This window comes from Arachis hypogaea, chromosome 18 (assembly GCF_003086295.3).
Source record: "Arachis hypogaea cultivar Tifrunner chromosome 18, arahy.Tifrunner.gnm2.J5K5, whole genome shotgun sequence".
NCBI classification, from domain to species: Eukaryota; Viridiplantae; Streptophyta; class Magnoliopsida; order Fabales; family Fabaceae; genus Arachis; species Arachis hypogaea.
The window spans coordinates 116,464,980-116,488,831 of NC_092053.1; the positions used below are offsets into that span (position 1 = coordinate 116,464,980).

Here is a 23,852-nt window from a genome sequence, read left to right on the forward strand (position 1 = left end):
AAAATTATTTTGACTTTTTCTATGACAACAATAATAATTGAATAGACTTTTTAAACAATAAAAATTATTAAAACAAGATAAAAAAATGAATTTTTAGCAGATTATTATATGATTGTATATGTTGAAAAAGAGAATTCTTCAAAATCTATTCCAGATAATAAATTGATAATTTTAGTTATATGAAATATCGCTGAACAAATTTAAAAATACAAAAACTTAAAGTATGTAGTTGAATGTTGATTTTTATATAATATAATTATTAATTTTAACCTATATACTATAAATTATATTTTGTTAACTTTTTGTTATATTATATTTTAATTTATTTTATATTTAATTTGATTCCCCTCTTATAAAATTTCTAGATCCGTCACTGCAAGGCACCATGAATTGGGAGTTTGTAATGATCATGGTATCAAACTTGGAAATCCCAAGTTTGACGCCACCAAGGCAGCACGCATTGGGAGTTTTTCTTGATCTTGGTGTCAAACTTTGACAATTCCAAGTTTGATGCCACCTTGATGGTGTTTGGTGGCGTGATTCCCGAAGAAAAATATTAACTATTATATATAGTTGGAAAGCTCTGAAAGTTGGCTTTCTAATGCCGCTAGAACCGCGTTAATCGGACCTTTGTAGCTCAAGTTATGCTCGTTGGAGTGTAAGGAGGTCAGGGTTGACAACATCATCCACTTTCTTCCTTTTCTTCTACACGAACTCTGTCAAATCCGTCCGAATGCTACCTGAAATAAACCAAATTGCACACGACTCAAAGTAGCATCTATAGTGGCTTAAAAGTACTTAAATCTTGATTAAACTTAACAAATTCGAATGCAAATTCACTAGGAAAAGATAGGAAAGATGCTCACACATCACAACACCAAACTTGAATTGTTACTTGTCCTCAAGCAACCAAAACTAATATCAACATAAGATATGAAGTTGCATGAGAGTTGAGTGCTTAGTTAAGCTCCTGTCTATCTCAAAGTGGGGTTAGCAACACTGAAACTCTGAATAATTTTGGCATCTCACTATCCTTTGAATCTTAAGAATGTCAATGCCATTCGGAATTAAAATCCAAATAATATTATGAAATCTCTTGCCTTTTTACTTTGGATTAATCCTTGAATATAGCATTTTTCTGTGTGCAGATATTAAGGACAGCTTGACATGGATATACAACTCCAATGAAAAGTACTCGACAAGGTCCTTCAATAGTGTGGTGGGGCAGAAAGAGTTTGAGATGCCAACAATGTGTTGGGAATAAGACACCATTCCCCCTTGAGAAAACACCTTTGACAGAGAAATAAAATAGTCACAATCACAACACAAGAATTTTAACGTGGAAACTCCAATTACCGGAGAAAAAACCACGGCCGTTGTCAAATGACAACCAGAGAATATTACTATGTGAAAATTGTTACAACACATAGACTTCTTTCTCTCTAACATCGGCACCCCAGTACACCCACACACTCTCAAAGCAAATATCTAACTACACCTCACAACACTCTCTAATCAAAGAGTACAGAGGAAAAGAAAAATCAGATACAAGCTTAAAGTGTTTCTGACTGGTGCAAAAACAAATGGAGAACTTAGCCTCATATTTATAGCCTAGGCCACCCACTCCATTTGCTATCCTAAGCAATGTGGGACTAATTCAACCAAATCCTAACAATCTCCACCTTGATTGAAATAGTCTCACATCTTCAGCTTCCATTGTCAACACCGACAATTCTTTGCTTCCATTGTCTATACCGACAATCATAGTTCAGAGAACTATCATACTCCACCATGAAAGTATACTCACTTGGAATTAGACCACTCCAAGCATTTTGCCTTGGTACAGATCGAAACCTTGCTGAAAATTCATGGTGCAACTTCCAAATTGGCTTTTCCTGGAAGTTCTTCAGCCATCGACCTAACTCCGCCACACACCTTGCATCTCAACGCCAACCAATGCTCGTGTGCAATTGTGGATCCGATTGCCACAACTTATCCTTATCCATGGCAGTGCGGCAATACCATGAGGATACTTCTTGTCTTCTAGAGAACATCATCTTCTCTCATAGAGAGAGCAACCAGAGATCTTCTCCTTCAACGCCTTGTGCAAACCTGATTGTATCAACACATCCTTGACTTGTATTTGCCACAAGCCAAAATTGATTCTTCTATCAAATTTCTCTATTTCAAGCTTCACAGCACTTGAATATTCTGACATTGTTGCAACTGTATACTGGAATAATATAACTCAACCGTGCACTAGGAAGGGTCCCCAGGAAAGAGAGGTGGGTCACAATGGACACACTTAAATACCAGGTCTTTCCTTAGCCAGAACCTTTCCAAACTGCACTCTTCCAGCAACAACAACAGCAACCAAAGATCAACCTCAAGCCACAAGACAAAATTCTTTTCTGATGTGGAAGGTCAGACTAGGCTGCAACCACAGAGCATACTAAGAATAAATCTCACCGAACCGAAGCTCTGATACCACTTGTTGGGAATAAGACACCATTCCCCCTTGAGAAAACACCTTTGACAAAGAAATAAAATAGTCACAATCACAACACAAGAATTTTAACGTGGAAACTCCAATTACCGGAGAAAAAACCACAGCCGTTGTCAAATGACAACCAGAGAATATTACTATGTGAAAATTGTTACAACACATAGACTTCTTTCTCTCTAACACCGGCACCCCAGTACACCCACACTCTCTCAAAGCAAATATCTAACTACACCTCACAACACTCTCTAATCAAAGAGTACAGAGGAAAAGAAAAATCAGATACAAGCTTAAAGTATTTCTGACTGGTGCAAAAACAAATGGAGAACTTAGTCTCATATTTATAGCCTAGGCCACCCACTCCATTTGCTATCCTAAGTAATGTGGGACTAATTCAACCAAATCCTAACACAATGAAACATATTTTTGATGATGCTTGGCGTGGAATGGTGCCTCCAAGAGTGAAAATACTTGCATGATTTGTCTTAACAGGGGGACTAAACACAAAAGATGTACTAATGAGAAGAAACATCATACAACTTGGTAAAAATAAAAATGTGTTCTGTGATATTGAAGTTGAGACTGTAAATCATTTATTTGTGCATTGTAATTTTGTTGCTAAGTTGTGGTGGTTGTCATTATGTTGGAAGAATGTTTTGTGGGTAGAATATAAAGACATTACCTCATTGTTTGAAAGTTGAATGAATCAAAAGATACATAAATTTAAAAAGAGGAGATGAATAATTCTTTTCGTTGCGATTATATGGGTTGTATGGAAGTTTTGTAACTTAAGAGTGTTTGAAAATAGGGTGACAAGTTGAAATAACGGGTGAGAGCAAGTTAACAACAATGTTAAACTATGATGTGTTAGGAAAGAAAACAAAATAAAAATAACTAAGTGTAAAAAGGAGGAAGAAGGATCACTTTGAATTTGGTGGCAATGTGTAAGATTTATACCAAAAATAAATAGCTTTGCGGTTGGTAGGTACTTGACAAATAATTGTGGTGAAGTGAGGTGTTTTATTGGGAACATTATGAAAGAAAATGGAGTAGGAGAAGCATTCAAGGGTTACAAGAGGTAATCCAATTATTGCTTAAAGATGTTAGTGCTAATGAGAAAAAAATTACAATGGTAGTGAGCAGAAAAAATATTGTTGATTGGATTAAAGAAAAAGTGAGAACAAATTGGAAATCAAGATTCTTGAGAAATAAAATAAAAAATTTAATCCAATTATTTCAGAATGTGCAGGTAGTATACAAGGATAACAATAATTGGATCAAATGATGATAAACAACAATATGTTGTGGATAAATTGGAGTCAATAATGTTTATGTGGTGTTAAGGTGGCTTGTGTACTGGTATGCGACCATGTGTGAAGAATTAGTGAAAAAAATATGATATATTAGAAATGCATGCTGGGACTTGATTAAGAATCTTTTGCTAATTGGATATTTCATGATACGATTGTATGTTTTACTTTCATACTTTGTTATTTTTGTAGAAATAACCTTGGGGGGCTGCCGATTCTTGATGGCAATGCTGAAAGGGATTAGTAGTGTTCATTAGTTGTTTCTTTTTTTTTTATTATTTCGAGTCGAGTTTGTACTTAACCATCTAAAAAAAATGGACATTGGCAAAAGCTGTAGTGGATTTTCGAATAAAGCATACTTGTAAGATATTATTACTTGTATTAGGTGTAACGATTCACATTTAATCTCAAGTTTAAATTGATAACATTTTTGTAAGGGGCCTCTTTTGGTGGTCTTTGACCGGAACCGAGAGATTCTTTTAAGAATGAGTTTGGGTTCAAATTTTGTTTACTCATTAAACACCAATGAATTTGCGCCACTAAATAGAAATAATAATAGCACGCAAGATTTTGGTTTAGTGGTCATCTATCATCTTCTATATTTTGCAATAAGTGTACTCGGGTTTAAAACTTGACTGATACTAAATGGTAGATAGAATTCTTAATGTTGTGTGTGTGAATATGATGTGAGTGAGTTTGTAATGTTTAAGATTGGAAATTGTATCCATCCGACAAAAAAAAAATATAAAAAGAATCTTAGGAGCCAACATTACATAGCTAATATTGTAGCCAATATTTTATAGAGGGACAAATTTTGTTGGTAACAAAAAATTCATCTGTAATAAAAATTAAATTTATCTGTAAATTTGTTTGTAATAAGTAATTTTCTAGTTATGACTTATGAGCATATGTTAATGGTCAATAACACATGTAGAAAATAAAAAAAAATTAGAGAAAATGACAAATAGGTCCTTGACCTTTTGTCCCATGGACATTTTCGTTCCTGACCATTGAAAAATACTTTTAAGTCCCTGACCTTCACAAAACTTGGACGGATTAGTCCCTGACGGAGGCATTTGGACGGATCAGTCCCTGATAGAGGCATTTAGACGGAGGGACTGATCCGTCCAAGTTTTGTGAAGGTCAAGGACTTAAAAGTATTTTTCAATGGTCAGGGACGAAAATGTCCGCCGGACAAAAGGTCAAAGACCTATTTGTCCTTTTCTCAAAAAATTATTATAGATATTCAATGGAGGTAGATGACATTTTTATTTACAAAAGGTATCATTTTTTTATTTATAACGTGTATTTAATTAGACGAGTGTGGTAAAGTTCGCCGAAAAGTAGGTGAACTTCACGCTAGGGGTGAGCACGGATAGCAGGTACCCGATTACCTGTCCGAACTGTAACAGCTCAGACCACCCGCTAGCACGATATTGTCCGCTTTGGCACACAAGGCCTCACGGTTTTGCCTTTGACGATAGGGATGCTAGCCGAAGCCCCCCACACTCACTCGTCAAAACGCGTCATGCTAGGGAGAGGTATCCACACCCTTATAAGGCATGCTTCGTTCCCCTCTCCAACCGATGTGGGCCTTACAATCCACCCCCCTAAGGGAGTCCAGCGCCCTCGCTGGCACATCGATCCGGGTTCTGGCTCTGATACCATCTGTAACAGCCTAGACCACCCGCTAGCACGATATTGTCCGCTTTGGCACACAAGGCCTCACGGTTTTGCCTTTTACGATAGGGATGCTAGCCGAAGCCCCCCACATTCACTCGTCAAAACGCGTCATGCTAGGGAGAGGTATCCACACCCTTATAAGGCATGCTTCGTTCCCCTCTCCAACCGATGTCTGTAACAGCCCAGACCACCCGCTAGCACGATATTGTCCGCTTTGGCACACAAGACCTCACGGTTTTGCCTTTGACGATAGGGATGATAGCCTAAGCCCCCCACACTCACTCGTCAAAACGCGTCATGCTAGGGAGAGGTATCCACACCCTTATAAGGCATGCTTCGTTCCCCTCTCCAACCGATGTGGGCCTTACACGAACTCGAACCGAACCAATTAAATTGGTTCTGGAACCAACGGGTAATTGGGTTCAACCCGAACCAAACCAATGGCCTTTGTTAGTGATTGGTTCGGGTATCGGTTCTGAGGGTGCAGAATCCGAACTAACCCGTGAACCCGATCATATATTATATATATATATATATATGACTTTTAGTGGTTTTTAGTGAGATTATTCACTATTAATATATTTGAATTTTAATGAGTTTAGTTTTTAATATATTTGGTGTTTAACATGTTTAGATTATTTATATTAATGTTACATGTTTATTGTACTTGTTGAATTTTTAAGATAAAAATTTGGTTTTCTTATAAATTTCAAAGTCATCGGATACCCAATTATCCGAACCGAACCAATCCGTTCTTAATCGATTTGGTTTGGTTCGGGTACATACACAAAAAATGCAAATCCGAACCAAACTGAAACAATTATATTTTGATCGATTCAATTCTAATTTCACCTTGAACCCGAACCAAACCGACCCGTACTCACCCCTACTTCACACATTATGTGAAGTTCGTCGGAGGTTAGGCAAACTTCTCCTAAAAAAAAAAAAAGATTTTAAAAATTAAAGATAGAATTTTTTTTCGAAATTAAAATTTCTTTTATTTTAGTTTAGAAAAAAATATGTCATGTTTGCCATGAGAGTGCAATTAACTTCATCCTCATCTTAATTTTGATCAGTAATTTCATAGTTTTCTTCAAATTTCATGTGTTTGAATAAGGTTCTTCAACCTTAAAAGAAAAATGTTCGAACTCAACTTATCTTGATGATAGATATTTGTGATGAGTTTGATAATAGACTAAAAATATTTCTTACATACTCGTCTAGAAAACTTGAAAAAAAAAAAGTCTATCAGGCCAACAATTTTATTAAAATTTGGTGAGCATTTAACTAACAAAAAAAATAAACAATTTTATAGCATTAGATATAATCTAATACTATAAAAATATTAATAATGACTAATTAATAACTATAAATTATAAAATTTATTGCTCCTAACACTCTTCATAAAAAATAATAAAATTGTCCAAATGAATTTATATCTTTAAAATAAAAAATTTTAAAATTCTTCGACATCTTTAGTATTTTCATTTTACTCGCCATATTTTAGAAATTCACTAAACAGTAAACACTATTTCCTTGCAAATCACAAATTCGTTTTCCATATAATTTTTTCATTCTAAGTTTCATATCATCATATATCAACCGTGCCAATTACCTAAAAAATAAAATTCGTGTGAGACTGAGAAGTGAGAAGGACGCACGTCCTTAATGACCTAAAGACTAAAGTCTCTTTATCCTATCCACCTAACAAAACCACACAACGAGCCCCATTCCCACGTGCTGTGTTTTTCACTTTTTTCTGACACGTGAACAAGTTGCTGTCTGCCCTGTGGCGTGTCCCGCAGCCACAGGCGCGTCCCTCCACTCTCTACTGCATCGCGTTGGTTCCACAAAACCCCTCGTGGGTCCTACGTGGCATTATTACTGCACTTTATGCCGAGGCACGGTGTAAATAAACAAAAATTTGATAATCCAAGTCCAAAATGAAAACAACAATGAAAGCCAGTAACGTCATCTACCAAATTCCACAACACCAACATCATCAACAATAATATTCCAAAGCACCAACACCGTCACGCATCACCACCATAGGAACTAGCCTCAAGTTTCCTCAAATGGGTGCTGCTGAACCAGTAATGAAATTTCCATTTTCTTTTTTAAACAGGTTGCTATTTATATCTGCAAAGTTCGTTCGTTCTAATTTTTTTGGGTATGTGGTAGGTGGTTGAGAGAAGGAATGAAACTGGGAATGAAGTTGAAGTGAGAGAAAGGGATGCAAAGATAATTGAGGATTTGGAGAAAGGTGAAGTGGGTTTTGAAGAGAGAGTGATTCACCATGAAAATGAAGGTAATAATCAGCAGCGTGATAATAACAACCATGAAGAAGAATTTCAGCTCCGAATGTTCCACAGGTTGAACCCAACAAACCCTTTAAGGATAGTGATTAACAGTAACACCAGAGTTGCAGCTCCTTCTCCTCCTTCTCATCAATCTCAACGCTCTCACCCTCCTCCTCCTCCTCCTTCTCGTTCTATTCCAACTCCATCTCCCATTCCTATCCCACAACAACAACATCAAGTACGTAACTTGCATTTTTGGAACATGTTTTACCTTTTTAAGCTTTAATTAGTTGATTCTGTTTATTTGTTGTTTCCTTTTTTCAGCAGCATCAACCGGTGACTTTGAATTCCAAAAAATATACCAACAGAATATCCTTGTTTCTCTTTGTTCTGCATATGTTCTTGGCAATTGTTCTTGTCTGTTTTCTTGTGTTCAAGGGGGTCCAAGGTCTCATCCAAGCATCAGATTCTTCCATGAAAAGAAAAGAAAAAAATGTTTTAAAGTATTTGCTTCCTCAAGTGGAAGCTGCATCTTTCATGAGCATCATTCTTGCATTTGTTTGGCAAGAAGCAATCAGGAAATGGCCCACTTTTATGGTCCATTTCATATTATGGTGCACTTTTGTTATGTCGCTCGCCGCAGGGATTCTATTAATTTGTTTCCAGATGCCTCCTTCTGATGCTGTTGGTGTGTGTTTCATTGCATTCGCAATCGGAAACGGCTTGTATGCTTGTTGGGTTAGTCATAGGATCAAGTTTTGCTGCAAAGTCTTGAGTCTTTCACTTCAGCCTGCGGCTAAATTTCGCGACTTGAACAAGACTACATATCAGATGCTCGTGGCCGGGTTCTTGTGGATATCCTTGTGGATTCTGGCAGTGATTGGGTCATTGAATTTCTATTTCCCACCTTTGATTATCATTGCCTTGGTGTTGAGCTTGGCTTGGACCACAGAGGTTATGAGGAATGTGGTTAACATCACAGTTAGCAGGGTTATTGCATTGTATTACTTGAGGGGAATGCAGTCTAGTACCCAATTCTGCTTCCTCAGAGCAATGACTCGGAATCTTGGAAGTGCTTGTTTGGGGTCTCTGTTTGTTCCTGCAATTGAAGCACTGAGAATTGTTGCCAGGGCTCTGAATTTGCTTGAGGGGGAAGATGAGTTCATGTTCTGTTGTGCTCATTGTTGCCTCAATGTCATGGAATCGATTTTTAGAAATGGCAATGGCTGGGCATATGTACAGGTAATTTTGCAAAATAAATTAGTAATGGTGAAAACTACATGCACTTGTGAAGTTGATAGTTGAAAATAGTTAGATGATAATTTAGTCAAACGTGTCAAAAATCATATAACAGTTTTCAATTATCAACTTCTCATGAAGACAACTGCATGAAAGTCTTCGTCATTAGTAATAGCTAGTAGCTACTCATAATCTGCATATTACTATGTTACATAATGAATCTATGTCATTTGGTGTTTATGAATTGTTAGTCTTTGATTAGGAATAAAGTACCGAAATTATGCACAAATACTATGTCTCTGCCAATATTATCTATGGAAGAACCAAAATATTCAGAAGCCTTAAGGAAAATTATCCACGAAAGTTCATGTCGCCAACAAAATTACTCGACTTTTGGGTAGGTTGTCAAAAGAATCAATGCTTTTGGGTATGCTGGAAGAGTTTTTGTTCTTCCATGATAATTGTCATAGAAAATAATCCTTTATTGGTAAGTTTGGAACTAAATTACTCCTTTGACTAGTGTTAAAATTGAAGCCTGATATTCAGGATTTGGCTGGTTCCAGATAAGAATGGAATCTGTATTTCTTAAATGTTAAAATTGAATTTTCATTCTACCTAAGCAGCCAACATTTATCTGGTTTCAGAGTGAGGACAGGAATTTGCATTAAATATTTTTTTCATTGAAATAAAAGTTTTTACTTTTATTTGTAAATTGAATAGTTATTTCACAAAAAATTATTGATCTTTTGGTACTCTTTAGATTCTTGTTTGTATGTGGTCCCTACTGGGTTTCAAATAGTGTTGTAATAATTTTCCCTTGTTCTGAAGGTATTACCTAGCAATCACTATCTCATTCTCATAGTTGGTGCTGTGAAAGTGATCCTCTTCCCTCAATTTAATCAACTTAATAAATTATTAAGCTTGAATGCATGATAAAAATTCATGATTTAGGAAGTTATTTAGTCAAATTCTAGTATGAGAACGTTTTGGTGGCTATCATGGCTTATATATAAGTGTTATTAAGATTAAAGTCACATTTTTTTTATATTTTGGTAACTCTTTTTTCTTTAGTAATATTTTTAAAGCGTTGTTAAATAATAAAAAAACGTAATTTTAATTTTAGCAACATTTCTTAAGATACTGTAGCCACCATAGCATAAGCATCTTAGAATGCGCCTATTATTTATCCTTTGTTCTTAATTAAATGCCACCTACACTTTTTTGGTGCATCAAAAAGTGAATATATCTAGATATAAATATCTCCAAATAACCAAAAAGCCAAGGTGACAATTAATAAAGAACGGAAAGCATACTTAAATTACTTTTGGATCTTATCTGGATTTTAATAATTCATGTTAACAGATAGCAGCATATGGAAAAGGTTTTGTAATGGCATCTCAAGATACTTGGGCCCTTTTTGAGAAGGAAGATATGGTGCCGATTGTTGACTCAGATATAACAAGCTCAATTTGTTTTCTTACTGGAGTTTGCAGCGGTTCTATATGTGTCATTGTGGCGGCTGCTTGGACCTATCATGTGCACCGAAGTTTCACAGCCACTTTGTCACTCCTCACATTCTTCATTGGATACCTTTTGGTTGGTACCCTTTGTTTGACCTACCTTTTCTTTTCATTACTATTTGTTTGGTTCAAAATGATTAAATTAAGGAATCTAATTGAACTGCTAAGTAATAAATTAAGTTTTTGATAATTAATAGTAGAAAAAAAAATGAGTAAAATATATATTTTGTCCCTAAGATTTGGTAAAAAGTTTTAAAATATTCTTAAATTTATATTGTTTTAATTTTGTTCCAAAAATTTTCGATTTACATCAAATATACTCATGACAGCTAAATTTTCAAAAAATTTAAGACCAGTCCAATAATTTTTATTTTCTCTATGGTGTAAAGCTTTTCTTCCTCCATCACATATGGTAAAGTTTCAAGGTCGAACGTGTGAAAAGAAAATTTTATTTTCAGTATATTATTATTAAGAGAAAAGTGACAAATAAATCTCTGGAAATTTATATTTCGGATATATTAATTCCTAAAAAAAATTTCCAATAAAGTCTTTTAAGATAACAGAGGTAGACACACTATCTTTAAATTAGTCTCTATGATTAGGATAGAAGGTTTTAATTTGAAGTAACTTGTCCATGTTTGTTGTCCTGAAAGACTTTATTAATACTTTTTTTAGGGAATAATCTATCCAAAATGTAAATCTTCAAGAATTTATTTGTCATTTTATTCTATTATTAAATAAAAAATGCTACGTACATAAAAAATCAATAACCAAATCAACCACTATGAATTTATACGGCAATACATATAGTGTTTAATTTAGGGTAAAACACTTAATTAAACCAAGTACCAACCTATATTACACAAAAATCCCAAAACGAATAACTATACATGTATGTCTCCATTCATATTTCTATATAATTCGAATTGATTGAATTCGATTTATATATTCTGATACTTTCTGATACTAAATTGAATCAATATTATTCGAATTAGTAAGGTTTCAAATTTCATTCCTAAGTAAATCAAATCTATTAACATCGATTTACATGAAACCTTACTAATTCAAATCATATTGATTCAATTTATTAGTATCAGAATATATAAATATGAATGAAGATATACATATAACATTATTCGTTTTGGGACTTTTGCGTAATATATTATTTTTTTATTGTGTATTTTGTATTCTAATATATATTTTATACAAATTGATTTATTAGTTGATTTTTTTTATATTCTTACCAACCAATACATATCCTTTTGTAATAATAGATACTCCTTTTCCTCGAGTTGGAGATAGAAAAATCGGTTCTATTCCAAGAGAGTTATATTCTTTATATGCCTGTGGTATCTCACATGGTCGAATAAGATTATCTCCAATTAAAATATAATATATAGTGTACCAAAACCAATTAAATAAAAAAAGAACATCATTGTCAAATTCATAATTTATTGGCATGTGACGAACCACTAACATTATGTATGAACTTGCTGACAATGCAGACTAGGATAGCCATGGCAGTGCCTCATGCCTGTGTGAGTTGTTATTATGTGTGCTATGCCGAGAATCCAGAGAACAGGCTATTTGATAAAACAATCAAGGATCGTCAAGCCTTGTTAAAAACAGGCCGTGATGCGGCTGTGCCTACTCCAAGGATTAGGAGGAATACAAGGAGTTAACTTGCGTTGTGTTAGATATATAAACGGAAGCTTTAATTTTAACATTCTCTTCTTGCACTGTGCATATTTCAAACTTCATAGAGTAGAGAGTACAGTCTTCAAGATGTTGCATAGCTTTTGGTTGTACAAAAATGTGGGATGTGGAAGTTAGGTCAATGAATTATGATAATACCACGATGGCATGATGAGGTGGTTTCGCTGGGAATAATCAATTATAAATTGAAGGAATGTGGACCAAATGGGATTAATCAACACGAGCACTATAAAAAAAAAAAAAAAAAAAAAAAAAAGAAAAGAAAAAAAGCCACTCTGTCTTTTTTTAAAGATATTTTTATTAATTAAAATTTAATACATATAATTAATTAAATTATATTATTTTTGTTAAAATTAGGTTAGACAAATTAATTTGATCGAAAAAATAGTAAATTAAATTTTGAATTAGTTTAAATTAATATTATTTTTTTATAAAAAATGACTATAATACTCTTATTATAAAAAATGACTAAAATATTTCTATTATATATATATATATATATATTTGAAAACTGTAAATTCTAACTTTATGACGACAAAGAAGTAAAGGGTCAGAATTTAGGATTTTTAAAATTAATATATATAATAGGAGTATTTTAGTCATTTTTTATAATAAAAATATTGTAGTAATTTTCTATAAAAAAAATAGTATTAATTTAGATCAGTTTAAGATTTGATTCACTATTTTTTTGTCAAATTAATTTGTCTGACCTAATTTTGATAAAAATAACACGACTTAATTAATTATATATATTAAATTTTAATTACTAAAAAATATCTTAAAAAAAAGTTCTAAATGTCTTTATCAAAGTGACTAAAAAAAAAGTGACTTGCTAGTTGTAATTGAGTCAAGTGTTTTCTTTTTTAATTTTTAATTATACGGAAGAAAAAACTTTCACTCATAAAAATAATAATTAACCGGCATTTATAAATAACAAAAAGAAAAATTAGTTCTACAATTTAAAAGGAATATAAATATTTATTATGTTGAACTATAAACTAAAAAGAGACACAATATTTAATTACAAATAATTTTAATAAGTAGAAATATAAACAAATTTAAATCTTTTGTTTATAAATCTACACAGATATATTGCAATAGAAGAAATTCTTTTTTCTTCTCCATCTAAACATTTTAGTGATCTGTAAATATTTTTATGAATAAAAAGTTTTTTTTTCAAATATTTTCTTTTAGATCTAGAAAATCTATAATACCGAATTTAAAACACCCACACAAAAAAACACCACAAAAAAAATTAATCAATAGAGAGTTATTGAAATTTAAATCTCTAAATGATAGAGTGAAAATAAAACAAAAGTAAAGAGACGAAAAAAAGAAGAAAAAAAAAAGAGAAAAAAGGATAGATAAAAAAGAGAATGAAAAAGTTGTATCACTTAAAAATTAAGATCATAAGGATAAAATTATCTTTTGAATTTTGAGTTATTTATTATTATTGATCAATCTATTTAATAATAGTACGTATGTGTTTTTAATATTGTTTAATTTTAAATATTTGAAATGATAAACAGTAATATATTTTCTCATCTTAAAAATATCTTTAAAACAAAATTTAAATAAAACATTTCTAGATATTAAGATAATATATACATAGATAATTTTTAAAATAAAGGTATGTAGGTATTATTATTATTATTAGGAAGAAGGGACAAAATTACACTTGAAAGTTCATACGCTGGACATAAATACACTTCAATCATTTAATGAGTCACGCATGCACAGTAATTATACACTTCGGCGGACACATTCACCCTTCCGGCTATCAGCGTGTGGCGTCGTTAGTTTGAGTGGACACGTGGCTCTCTTTATTCCTTGTTAGCACCTTTACTTTGAGTAAGTTGTTCATTTAGTGTCAACTCAGAAAAAAATTTTATTTTAATGATTAATTAAACAAAATTAAGGCTAAAACCTTTCGTTCTCTTTTATCTTCAGAAAGAAGATGCTCTGTGTTGAAATACTAACACCCTAACTAATAACTAAGAACATGGGCTCACTCCAGGAAAAATCGAGCTCTTTATCCCTAAATTGTGGCAGTTATTGGTGGCGGATCTTCGTTATTGAGGAACAAGAAGAAGAAGAAGAAGTTTGACTACAACAGTGGCAAATGTTTGCACGAAATTGAAGTTGTGGTACTTAAGTCTGGAATAGAGTGGAATCCAGACAAATTGTTTCTGTGATGTCCTCTATGGGAGGTAGGTTTTGAAATTGCATTGTTTCTTGTTACTGGCGTTAGGTTTTCATCCATTTGTTTCCTTCTTCACGCCTCCTCCGATTGTTGTCTCAAATTTTCATAGTGCTGAACATCGGTGTGAGTATTTTGTTTGGCTGGACGAAGTTGAAGGAAAAACAAAAAACGTGGGACAGAGGTTGTATCTGAAGAAAGGCCATCGAAACAATCATACCAGAAAATGAATGAACTTACAGAGTGTGCCACAAAATTGGAAGAAGATGTGCAACAATTACAAAAGACAGTTAATCTGATTAGGGGTGAAATAAAGTGTATTAAGAATATGGTTATGGGCATTTGTTTGGGGTTGGGTTTTTGTGTATTATAAATTTTTATGATATATGCTTAGAAGTGAGGATCATGTGTAATCATTTTCAAAGTTTCATTGAATAAATGGAAGAAAAAAAAGGCTCTGTGTTCTTGTGAATTACATATTGTAATTAGTGTAACATCAACTATTGACAACACAAAGAAATGTAAACCTGTGTAAATTAGGGACAAAACAAGCAATTGTCAAATTTATGAGTATTGCTTGTGACTCATAACCAAGCTAACTCATTGTTATTGTAAAGACAGATAATAATATCCAACAACTTCTTTTCAATTAGAAGTCTCTGCTTCATTGTAATAACAAAATAGACAGAGTAATGACTATAATCATTGAGTTTTCAAATAAGGCAGAAATACCTAATTAAGAGGCAAAGTCATAATGTATATAACATATCACATACTACCAGACACCAAAAAAGAGAAAAGTTTATGATGATAAACAAAACAACCTTATCCACAAAGTTGTTCAAATAGCCTAATAACCAAAAAACAAAACATGCACAGGAAAATGATGTAATCTCTCAACTCAGCATACTGTTCCCTCTCCGAACCCTCAATATTCTCCTTGCCTTCTTCATTGCTCTCTGTATTTTCTTGTAGTTAATGCTTACGTTGAACTCTCTCCTAAACCATGCCTCAGCTTCAACAGTTTTAAAGTCCCTTTGGTCCCTCAACTTCTCCTCCAACTGTTCAATAACCCACTTTCTATCAGCTGATTTGTTGGTGTGGCTTCTTGCACAAATATGTTAGTTGACAAATGTCTTTACTTGAAAGCTCTTTGGTTCATTAGACCTTGAACAGTAGATAGTCCAAGGACAGTTGGCTTCATAACAAATTACCTTACACTTCATAGGTTCCACTCGGCTAAACATGATACTTCTTCCAATTTGTATATTGAACTTCCTAACTGCTCTTTTGAATTGGTCCATAGTTTCGAATTCTATCCCCAGCTCTAAATGTACTGAGCCAAAAGCAACATTCGGGTTTCCTTGAGGCCAAACAGTGCGCTCTGCCTCATAGTCACTATCACAATCTGATGAATAAGGACTGTGCAGCTACTCAGACTCATATTGATGGTAATCTGGATCAAAGTCATTATCATCACTCTCTGAAGACTCACTGGTTGTATGAGGGACAGATATTTTTGGAGCTTCACCTTTGCCTCCTTGCACAAAGGCCTGTCCACTAGGAGCTGCCCTCTTGTAAGAATTTCTTCTGTTCTTTTGTTTTTCTCTTGATTCCTGGGTAGGGACCTCATTTTGTGCAAGGTTAGGTTGAGTTGTGGTTGAGTTCCAGCCTCAGAATGTGTTGGTGGTTTAGTTTGTGTGGTTTGGGCTTAGGCCACAGGTGGTGTGTGTTGGGCTTCGGCCACAGGTGCTGGATTAACTTGTTTGGGTTGGACTTGGGCTGTGAGTGAGATTGTTTTGGGCTGGGATTGGGCTTTAGTGGCTGTATCAGATTGTGTGGTTTTTTGTTGTCTTTCCCTTGGGTTGGTTCTTCTGGTTGAAGTTAAGGATGTCTTGGATGATTTCTGCCCTACTATTATTGTTAGTTTTCTTGGCCTCATAATCCTGGCTGGTTTTAGAGTCCTTTGTGCCCTCTTCTTCATCCTCTCACTAGGTGAAATTACGGTATATGTATTCACATTGGATGGTTCTATTTTAGAGGTATGCACCTTTTCTGCATCTACGTCAACCACCTCAACCTCAGTTGGAATGTCTACAGCATGCTCCCAATACATATGTACCACCCTATAATCATTTCTAATTGCATCCTCATACATGTTCACCATATCCCTATCAAGCCTAAGTAGCTTAAGAGAAACACCACCCCCGGCATCAGGCTTTCCTCAGTAAAAATCCTTCCAATGAATATATCTCAAATCCTTGAATAACCCCTCCATGAAATAAAGGTTCAACGTATCCACATTGACTCTCGGTATTAAAGACACTTGACCACCAATGTATACTGTAACCCCTTTTGAATGTCTTTCCAACCTCCCCTTATGGTGATACACGAGCGTGATGTTACTTGACATCTACGAAGAAAACAAAACCCTCATAATCACTAATAAACCCAGAAAACCCTCATTTTTTTTGGACAATCACTAACTAGTAACTAAACAAAGATCTAATAGCATGTTTGATCATAATCGGTATAGTCGGAAGTTCAAAAGATGTTACCTTAAGATCGTCGCTGACTCTAGTGCGTGATCATCGCTATGGTGGTATGGGTTGTCTTCTTCGAGTAAACTAGCAAAGTATTCCTCCAACGATCAAGTGAGTGACGACTTCAGAGCAATGCCATTACCTCTCTGCTAGGGCTCTCTAACTCTCTCAACGTGCAAACTATCTTACATTGAACAACAAGCGACCTTGAAGGTTCATAATTCAATTAAGGGAGGGTTTCAACCTTAATTTTGTTTAATTAATCATTAAAATAAAAGGTTTTTTCTGAGTTGGCACGAAATGGACAGCTCACTCAAACTAAAGGTGCCAGCAAGGAGTAAAGAGAGCCACGTGTCCACTCAAACTAACAACGCCACACACTGATGGCCGAAAGAGTGAATGTGTCTGCCGGAGTGTATAATTACTGTGCACGCGTGACATATTAAATGATTGAAGTGTATTTGTGTCTAGCGTGTGAACTTTCACGTGTAATTTTGTCCCTTCTTTCTTATTATTATTATTATTTTCTCGAAGTTCAATGAGAAAGAGGCCACTCCTGCCAAGGCTGAAAAGAGTCAGTAACCCTCCACTAGAAGTCCTTATTTGCCTGCAAAGAAAAGAGACAGTTAATCTTATTGTTTTGAAAATTAGTTCAAATCGGTCGGTAAAAACACTCGAATCGAGAATTAGTAAAGGGTGCAGTTCAAGCTACACTGAAAACTAGCAATCTTCAAAACCAGCATCAAACTAGAAAACTAGCTAAAAATTAATTAGTCGAACTAAATCTGTAACCAGTTAGTTTTTTGAAAATCCATCAATCTCAGAGAAACAAAGAAGGAAAGATTGTCAAACTCCTAAGCTAAACACTTGTCAATTCTTTCTTTGATGAGATTGCCCCAGATTGTCTATTGCATCATGTGTATTTAGGCCCTTCAAACTGCAAACCAACTAACCTGCCCTCATTAAGAAAATTTTGAAATCCAGCCATAGAACTAGCAAGACTTGCCCATCTCCTTTCCTTTTCGTGATGAGCAAGTGTACCATTGAAATCCCTAATAACAAGGTAAAAATTATTAATTTGAATTAAAGAGTGAATTATCTTGTTAAATTGAGCATTTCTCAAGTTCTGCTCTCTATAAAAATGCACCCCAAAGACCTTCCAACTTCTACTACCATTCGGATCTTGCCACCTGAAATGAATGAAAAATGGATTTGTTTCCTCAATATCAAATTGAAATTTCTCCTTTCATGCTAGCACAAAACCTCCTGCTACTCCTTTCAGATAAACACACACAAAAATAAAAAATCATGAACTCTAATTTCTCACATTGCTCTATGAAAAACGAGTTGTTCTTTATTTCGCATAATAACAAAACCTCGAAAAAATGGGATCTTTTAATCCCTTAGATGCTGTGAACTGTTAGGGACTTCCTTAATTTCGTATCAATTCTACATCAACAACTTCACTGAAGTTGGGGTTTCAAATTTGGATTAGCATCCTCCTCTGGTTCAACAGTCTCTATATCCACTACCTCCACCCTTTGCAACTCAACTACTTCGTCAAGCTCACTACTTCTTTTCTTAACACCTGATAATGGATTTGTTTTGTAATATTTTGGCATTTTTCATAACTGGATCCAAATAAAGATGTAAGAGAAATTCTCTTTCTTAATTTTCGTATCCTCTTTCCACCTCTTCATATTTCATTCTTGAAAAACCAAAGAACTTCTTTTTTGATTCGGATTAGGTCTTGTTCCTTATTGAAAAAGAATTAAAAATTATTCCCATAATTTGTAGCATGAAAGCCATTAGGTTGTCACCATATAGCGATCATCACAGGTTCAATTGTTCTAATGCTAAACATTTCATCTGATAGCAACCTTTCCACCAGACTTCTATCAGATTTCTCTAAACCTTCCTTAATATCTGTATCATCAAAGAATATCATTCCCTCGAATTCTAGCCTCTAACCCTCTTTCTCACTCACTGTACCTCCTGTCCTATCCCCCCATTGTCACCAGAATTGATTATAGAGGCAAGGCCTCCACGATCAACGTAAGAAATTTGGATTCGATATGAAAGAAAATTCAAAAGAATTCAAAACCCTAACAGAATACTTAAAGCGTAGTGGACGCACTCAAAATTTATATTCTATTGAAAGTATAAAAATCTAAAAATCAAATTTGTAATAAACCTTAATATTAAGACTTGTATAGTCTCCCCATCCTCACCTAGAGGTCTCGAGTTTGAGTCTCACTCCTAATTTTGAAAAAAAAAAACTTGTAAATGAGACTGCTATTGAAAAAAATAAAATTGAGAACTCTATAAATTGGATCCCAATATCGCATTCTGTATTTCTAAAATAGTTTTGATTTTGTTATTTTACTTCGAGGGAGGATGAAGTTTTTAGGCTCAAGAAAATTAAAAAATATAAAAATTGTTAATATTATTTATCACTTGGCATCAAATTCTCAATATTGATTTTTGTTTAATTGTTGACAATTTTATTTCTTAAATTTTTTTGTTTTAGGTTGTATGATATTAAATAAAATTTAACTTTTTCTTGTATTGTAATAAAAGTTTGGAAGTGAGATGAGTTAAGTTAAGTTAGATCGAACTCAAATTTGGCTCACGATAATTGAACTTGGTTCACGACTTGATTCATTGACTATCGAATTTGGTTGTAAAGTTTAACTTTGATTCATCAAAAACTCACAAGCTAGCTTAAGTTTGATTTGGCTTAATTTACCTCCAATCCAATCCGAGAATATAAAAGAAAATTTTTATACAAACGATTAATCATGTATTGCTTTTGGTTTGGACTAGGATATTCATCCGGTTGGAAACCCAATGACTAATCTCTTGGGTACTGCAGAATCACAAAGGAAGCAATTCCCCAGACAAATAAGTTTCATTAATTCCCATCCTACAAGGAGAATCAAACTCGAAAAAGATGGTTAAAGGACACTGACCCTCATCTATTTGTGCCAATTTATGTTGATATTTATGTATTACTAAATCACTAAAAGTAAAATGTAGCTAATTTTTAAATTCATCATTTAAAAAATTAGTTAAAGTCTTGTTTATAATTCAATGAATATATAACTTTTTTTTTAAATATTAATACATCAAAATTAAATTAAACTCTTTAATTAAGTATAAAATGATTTTGTACATAGATGCATGTTGTATTATTGTGGGTTATTTATTCAATGTTGTATAAGTTGTATACTTCCCGCCAATGAATATACAATCATCATATATGAAAATCCAACTTTCCTGAATATGCAGAGCACTCGTTAAGAGTTAAGTCTCAAAGTAGTCCTTGAAGTTATACTCGAGTCTTATAGTAGTCTCTGAACTTAATAGTTACTTATATTCATCCCTGAAGTTGCACTCTGGGACTTAGATTCGTCCTTTCGACACATTCCATCCATCTGGCGCCATCGGAAAGCTAATCTGGACTAGAGAGTGACACGCTGGCGAAGCTAAAATGACGTAGTATTGGTGGTGGCGCATAAGTGCTATAAAACGACGTCATTTCACTCTAAAATTGCATTTGAAGAACCCTCCCTCAAACGTTAACATAACGTATTATTGTTGCCTCTCAAAACACAACACAAATAGAGTCTTTTCTTTTCCCCTATACTCATTAATGGCGGTAGTGCGATTGCTATAATTGCAGTGATTTTGTTAGAAAACAACTGCTCTAGAGGATCGGTTTCGTCATCTACATCAAACAAAGAGTGTACTAAAGGTTGGTTTCTCTGAAAGAGGTAAGCAAAAAAAAGAAAAAATTATGTGATAATAGGAGTGCTCTATTTTTTGTTATTGTTGTTAGTTTAATATTTTCAGTAGTTAGATACAATTTTTTGGAGTACAGTGTAATGTGTAGGTATGCATGTTTGTTTTTCGCAATATTTAATAGGGTTTGATCGGAACTAGCTTTCTGAATGATTAGGCTAATAAATTTTTTGACTGAATAAGGGTTGGTAGAAACCTGTTTCTTATATGTTAGGATTTACTGTATTTACAGGTGAAAACGTGATTTTATATTTTAGTTGTGGAGTTAGGTGTGGCAACGGGGCGGGTAGGGCGGATTTTTGCTCTACTCGACCCTGCCCCGCTGTACAACAACCCGTATGGAACCCGCCCCGCTTCTACTTGCGGGTAGTAAAACGTTGAACCCTAACCTGTCCCTACGGGTACCAGCCCCGCCCCTACTTGCCCCTATAGTTATTAAAATTCAATAAATAAAATAAAATTTCAAAATTTATATAACCATCATCATATACATAACATAAATTAAAGTAAAAATTTAAATATGATACAATATTATTAATCATTTACTAATTATTTTAAATATATTATACATATTATATATTAAAATTATATATATTATATATATAGTGGGGCGGGTAGGGGCGGGTATTACCTAAACCTGATCCCGCCCCGCCCCTCCCAAGAACCCGCCTCGCTAAAAACCCGCCCCGAGCGGGTAGGGCCAGGGTGGGTACCCGTGGGTTCGGGTGGTATTGCCATTCCTATGTGGAGTTTCCAATTTGTTAATGTGGTTGAAGATAATGAGTTTGATCATGAAATTTTGTTTTTAAATTGTAGATGGATGATCCTTTTATTACCATCATATTTCACCATGGAGAGTCATTTATCATAGAGCATGATGGAAGTGTGAAGTACAATGGTGGACAGATTTCTGAGTTGTCAGAAATTGATATAGACACACTGATGAGCAGATATTTTATACGCTTTTTGGCATCATTTTCATATAGTTTTTAGAATGTTTTATTTAGTTTTTATTAAGTTTTTATAGGTTTTAGTGTTAAATTCACATTTTTGGATTCTACTATGAGTTTTTGAATTTTTGTACAATTTCAGGTATTTTCTGGCTGAAATTGAGGAGTTGGAGCAGAAGTCTGATTCAGAAACAAAGAAAGCACTGCAGATGCTGTCCGGATCTGACCTCCTTACATTCGAAAGAGCTTTTCTAGAGCTACAGAAGTTCAAATGGAGCGCTCTCAACGGTTATGGAAATTTGACTTTCAGAGCTTTCCGGCAATATATAATAGTCCATACTTTGCTTCGGATTAGAAAGCCCAAAGCTGGCGTCCAGCGCCAGCTACCTGCCCCGTTCCAGGCATCCAGCGCCCACAGAGCAGAGACCAGCGTCAAAACACCCAGAGAGAACCCCCTAGCTGGCGTTCCACACCCAGAGACCTCATAGCACATGGATCTCATCAAAGCTCAATCCAAACACTCACCAGGTGGGCCCCAGAAGTGAATTTTAGCACTGGATAGATTGTTTTACCCTTACTAGTCATCTGTTTAGTATTTAAGGGATCTTATTTATGTTATTTAGACCTTCTTCGATTCCTTTGAACATCATACACGTTTTACATTGTATTTTCTTTCAGTATGAGTTTCTAAACCTCCTAGATTGGTGGGAGGAGCCCTACTGAGTCCTATTAATTAATGAAAGTATTACTGTTTCTTCTTCGATCCATGTTTAATTTATTTCTAAGATGTATACTCGATCTTATTCATGGTGAATAGGATGATCAGACAATCGGCTCTGTTCATCACATTAAGATGAACGTGCCTGACAAACACCCGCATCTACTTGGACTCGTGTGAATACGTGACTGGAAAGCACGAGCCAACAGCTATGTTTATACATCTCTCAGACGGCTAATCCACTACTTCGTTGGGGACTTCTCGAGACACCAATTCAGCCGATTTCCGAGGAGATTAGGGTCTCCATGGTATAAGCTAGAATCCTAAGAAGCAGCATCCTCTGATCCGAAAGATTCGACCTTGTCTGTGGCATTTTGAGTAGGATCGCCAAGAGAATGAACTGCTAGCGCTTCACCCTTCGTCAGATTGGATGACCACGGCCAATGGCGTTCAACCTGTAGTAGATGAGATCAATGACCATGGCCCATGGCGTTGATCACATACAGCCTGCCATAGAAGAAGATCATTCACAAGCAAAGAAGACAGCAGTACCAGAGTTAATTCAGAAAGACAAAGCAACTCCAATCCTTAACCCTATTCCTATTAGTATTTTCTCCCTCTTTTGCTTTATTCCTTTTAAGTCATACATTACTCTTACAACTTCAAATCAACAACCTTCTGATCTGTCTGACTAAGACCTGCAAGATAACCATAGCTTGCTTCAAGCCAACAATCCTCATGGGATCGACCCTGACTCGCTCAGGTATTACTTGGACGACCCAGTGCACTTGCTGCTACAACAGTACGAAAGTGTGGGGATTCGTGCTACCAAGTTTTTGGCGTCGTTGCCGGGGATCGTTTGAGTTTGGACAAACTGATGAATTGTCTTGCTCCCTAGATCAGGTAACTTATTTTATTTTATTTTATTTGAGTCTTTTATTTTTGTTTTCTTCTTCTCTAATTTTCAAAAATTTTTAAAAAAAACTTTTTCAAAGAATTTTTTTTCTTTTCTTTGTTTGATCTTTGATTTTGTTTGAGTCTTTCCTGTTTTCTGTTTTTAAGTTACAAAAATTTTAAAACCTTTTTCATGCAGTTTATTTTCAAGCATCCTTAGCTTTCTGTTTGAGAGTCCTTGTTTGTGTTCTTGTTAAGTCTTTTATTTTCTTCTCTATTTTTTCAAAAAAATCCAAAACCTTTTCAAAAATATTTTTCTTTTCTTTGTTTAATTTTTTTCTTGGTTAGAGTCTTGTGTTTATGTTCTTGGTTCAAAATTTTCGTCCCCTATAAGTTCTTTTTTCAAAAATTTTTCAAAAATAGTTTCTTTGTTTGAGTCTTGTTTCAATTCTTTAAGTTTGGTGTCTTCTTG

The 23,852-nt window shown here is 34.4% G+C and overlaps 1 protein-coding gene across 2 annotated transcripts; it reads left to right on the forward strand.

The window, feature by feature from the left end:
• Positions 1-7,404: 7,404 nt before the first annotated feature.
• On the forward strand, positions 7,405-12,465 carry LOC112770844 (protein PNS1). 2 transcript variants are annotated; one of them, XM_025815276.3, is made up of 5 exons: positions 7,405-7,589; positions 7,678-8,034; positions 8,121-9,038; positions 10,398-10,631; positions 12,061-12,465. In XM_025815276.3, exons 1-5 carry the CDS (start codon positions 7,572-7,574, stop codon positions 12,235-12,237), a joined length of 1,704 nt encoding a protein of 567 aa, XP_025671061.1. In that variant the 5' UTR covers positions 7,405-7,571; the 3' UTR covers positions 12,238-12,465. The 2 variants fall into 2 exon arrangements, with proteins under 2 accessions (XP_025671061.1, XP_025671062.1); XM_025815277.3 differs by having other exon boundaries at positions 7,411-7,589; positions 8,124-9,038.
• Positions 12,466-23,852: the final 11,387 nt, after the last annotated feature.

What these genes read in the sequence shown, in the direction of transcription:
- LOC112770844 (XM_025815276.3), top strand. An exon ending in TCCCACAACAACAACATCAA is followed by an intron (nt 8,035 to 8,120) that starts GTACGTAACTTG and finishes TCCTTTTTTCAG; the next exon opens with CAGCATCAACCGGTGACTTT. An exon ending in ATGGCTGGGCATATGTACAG is followed by an intron (nt 9,039 to 10,397) that starts GTAATTTTGCAA and finishes TCATGTTAACAG; the next exon opens with ATAGCAGCATATGGAAAAGG.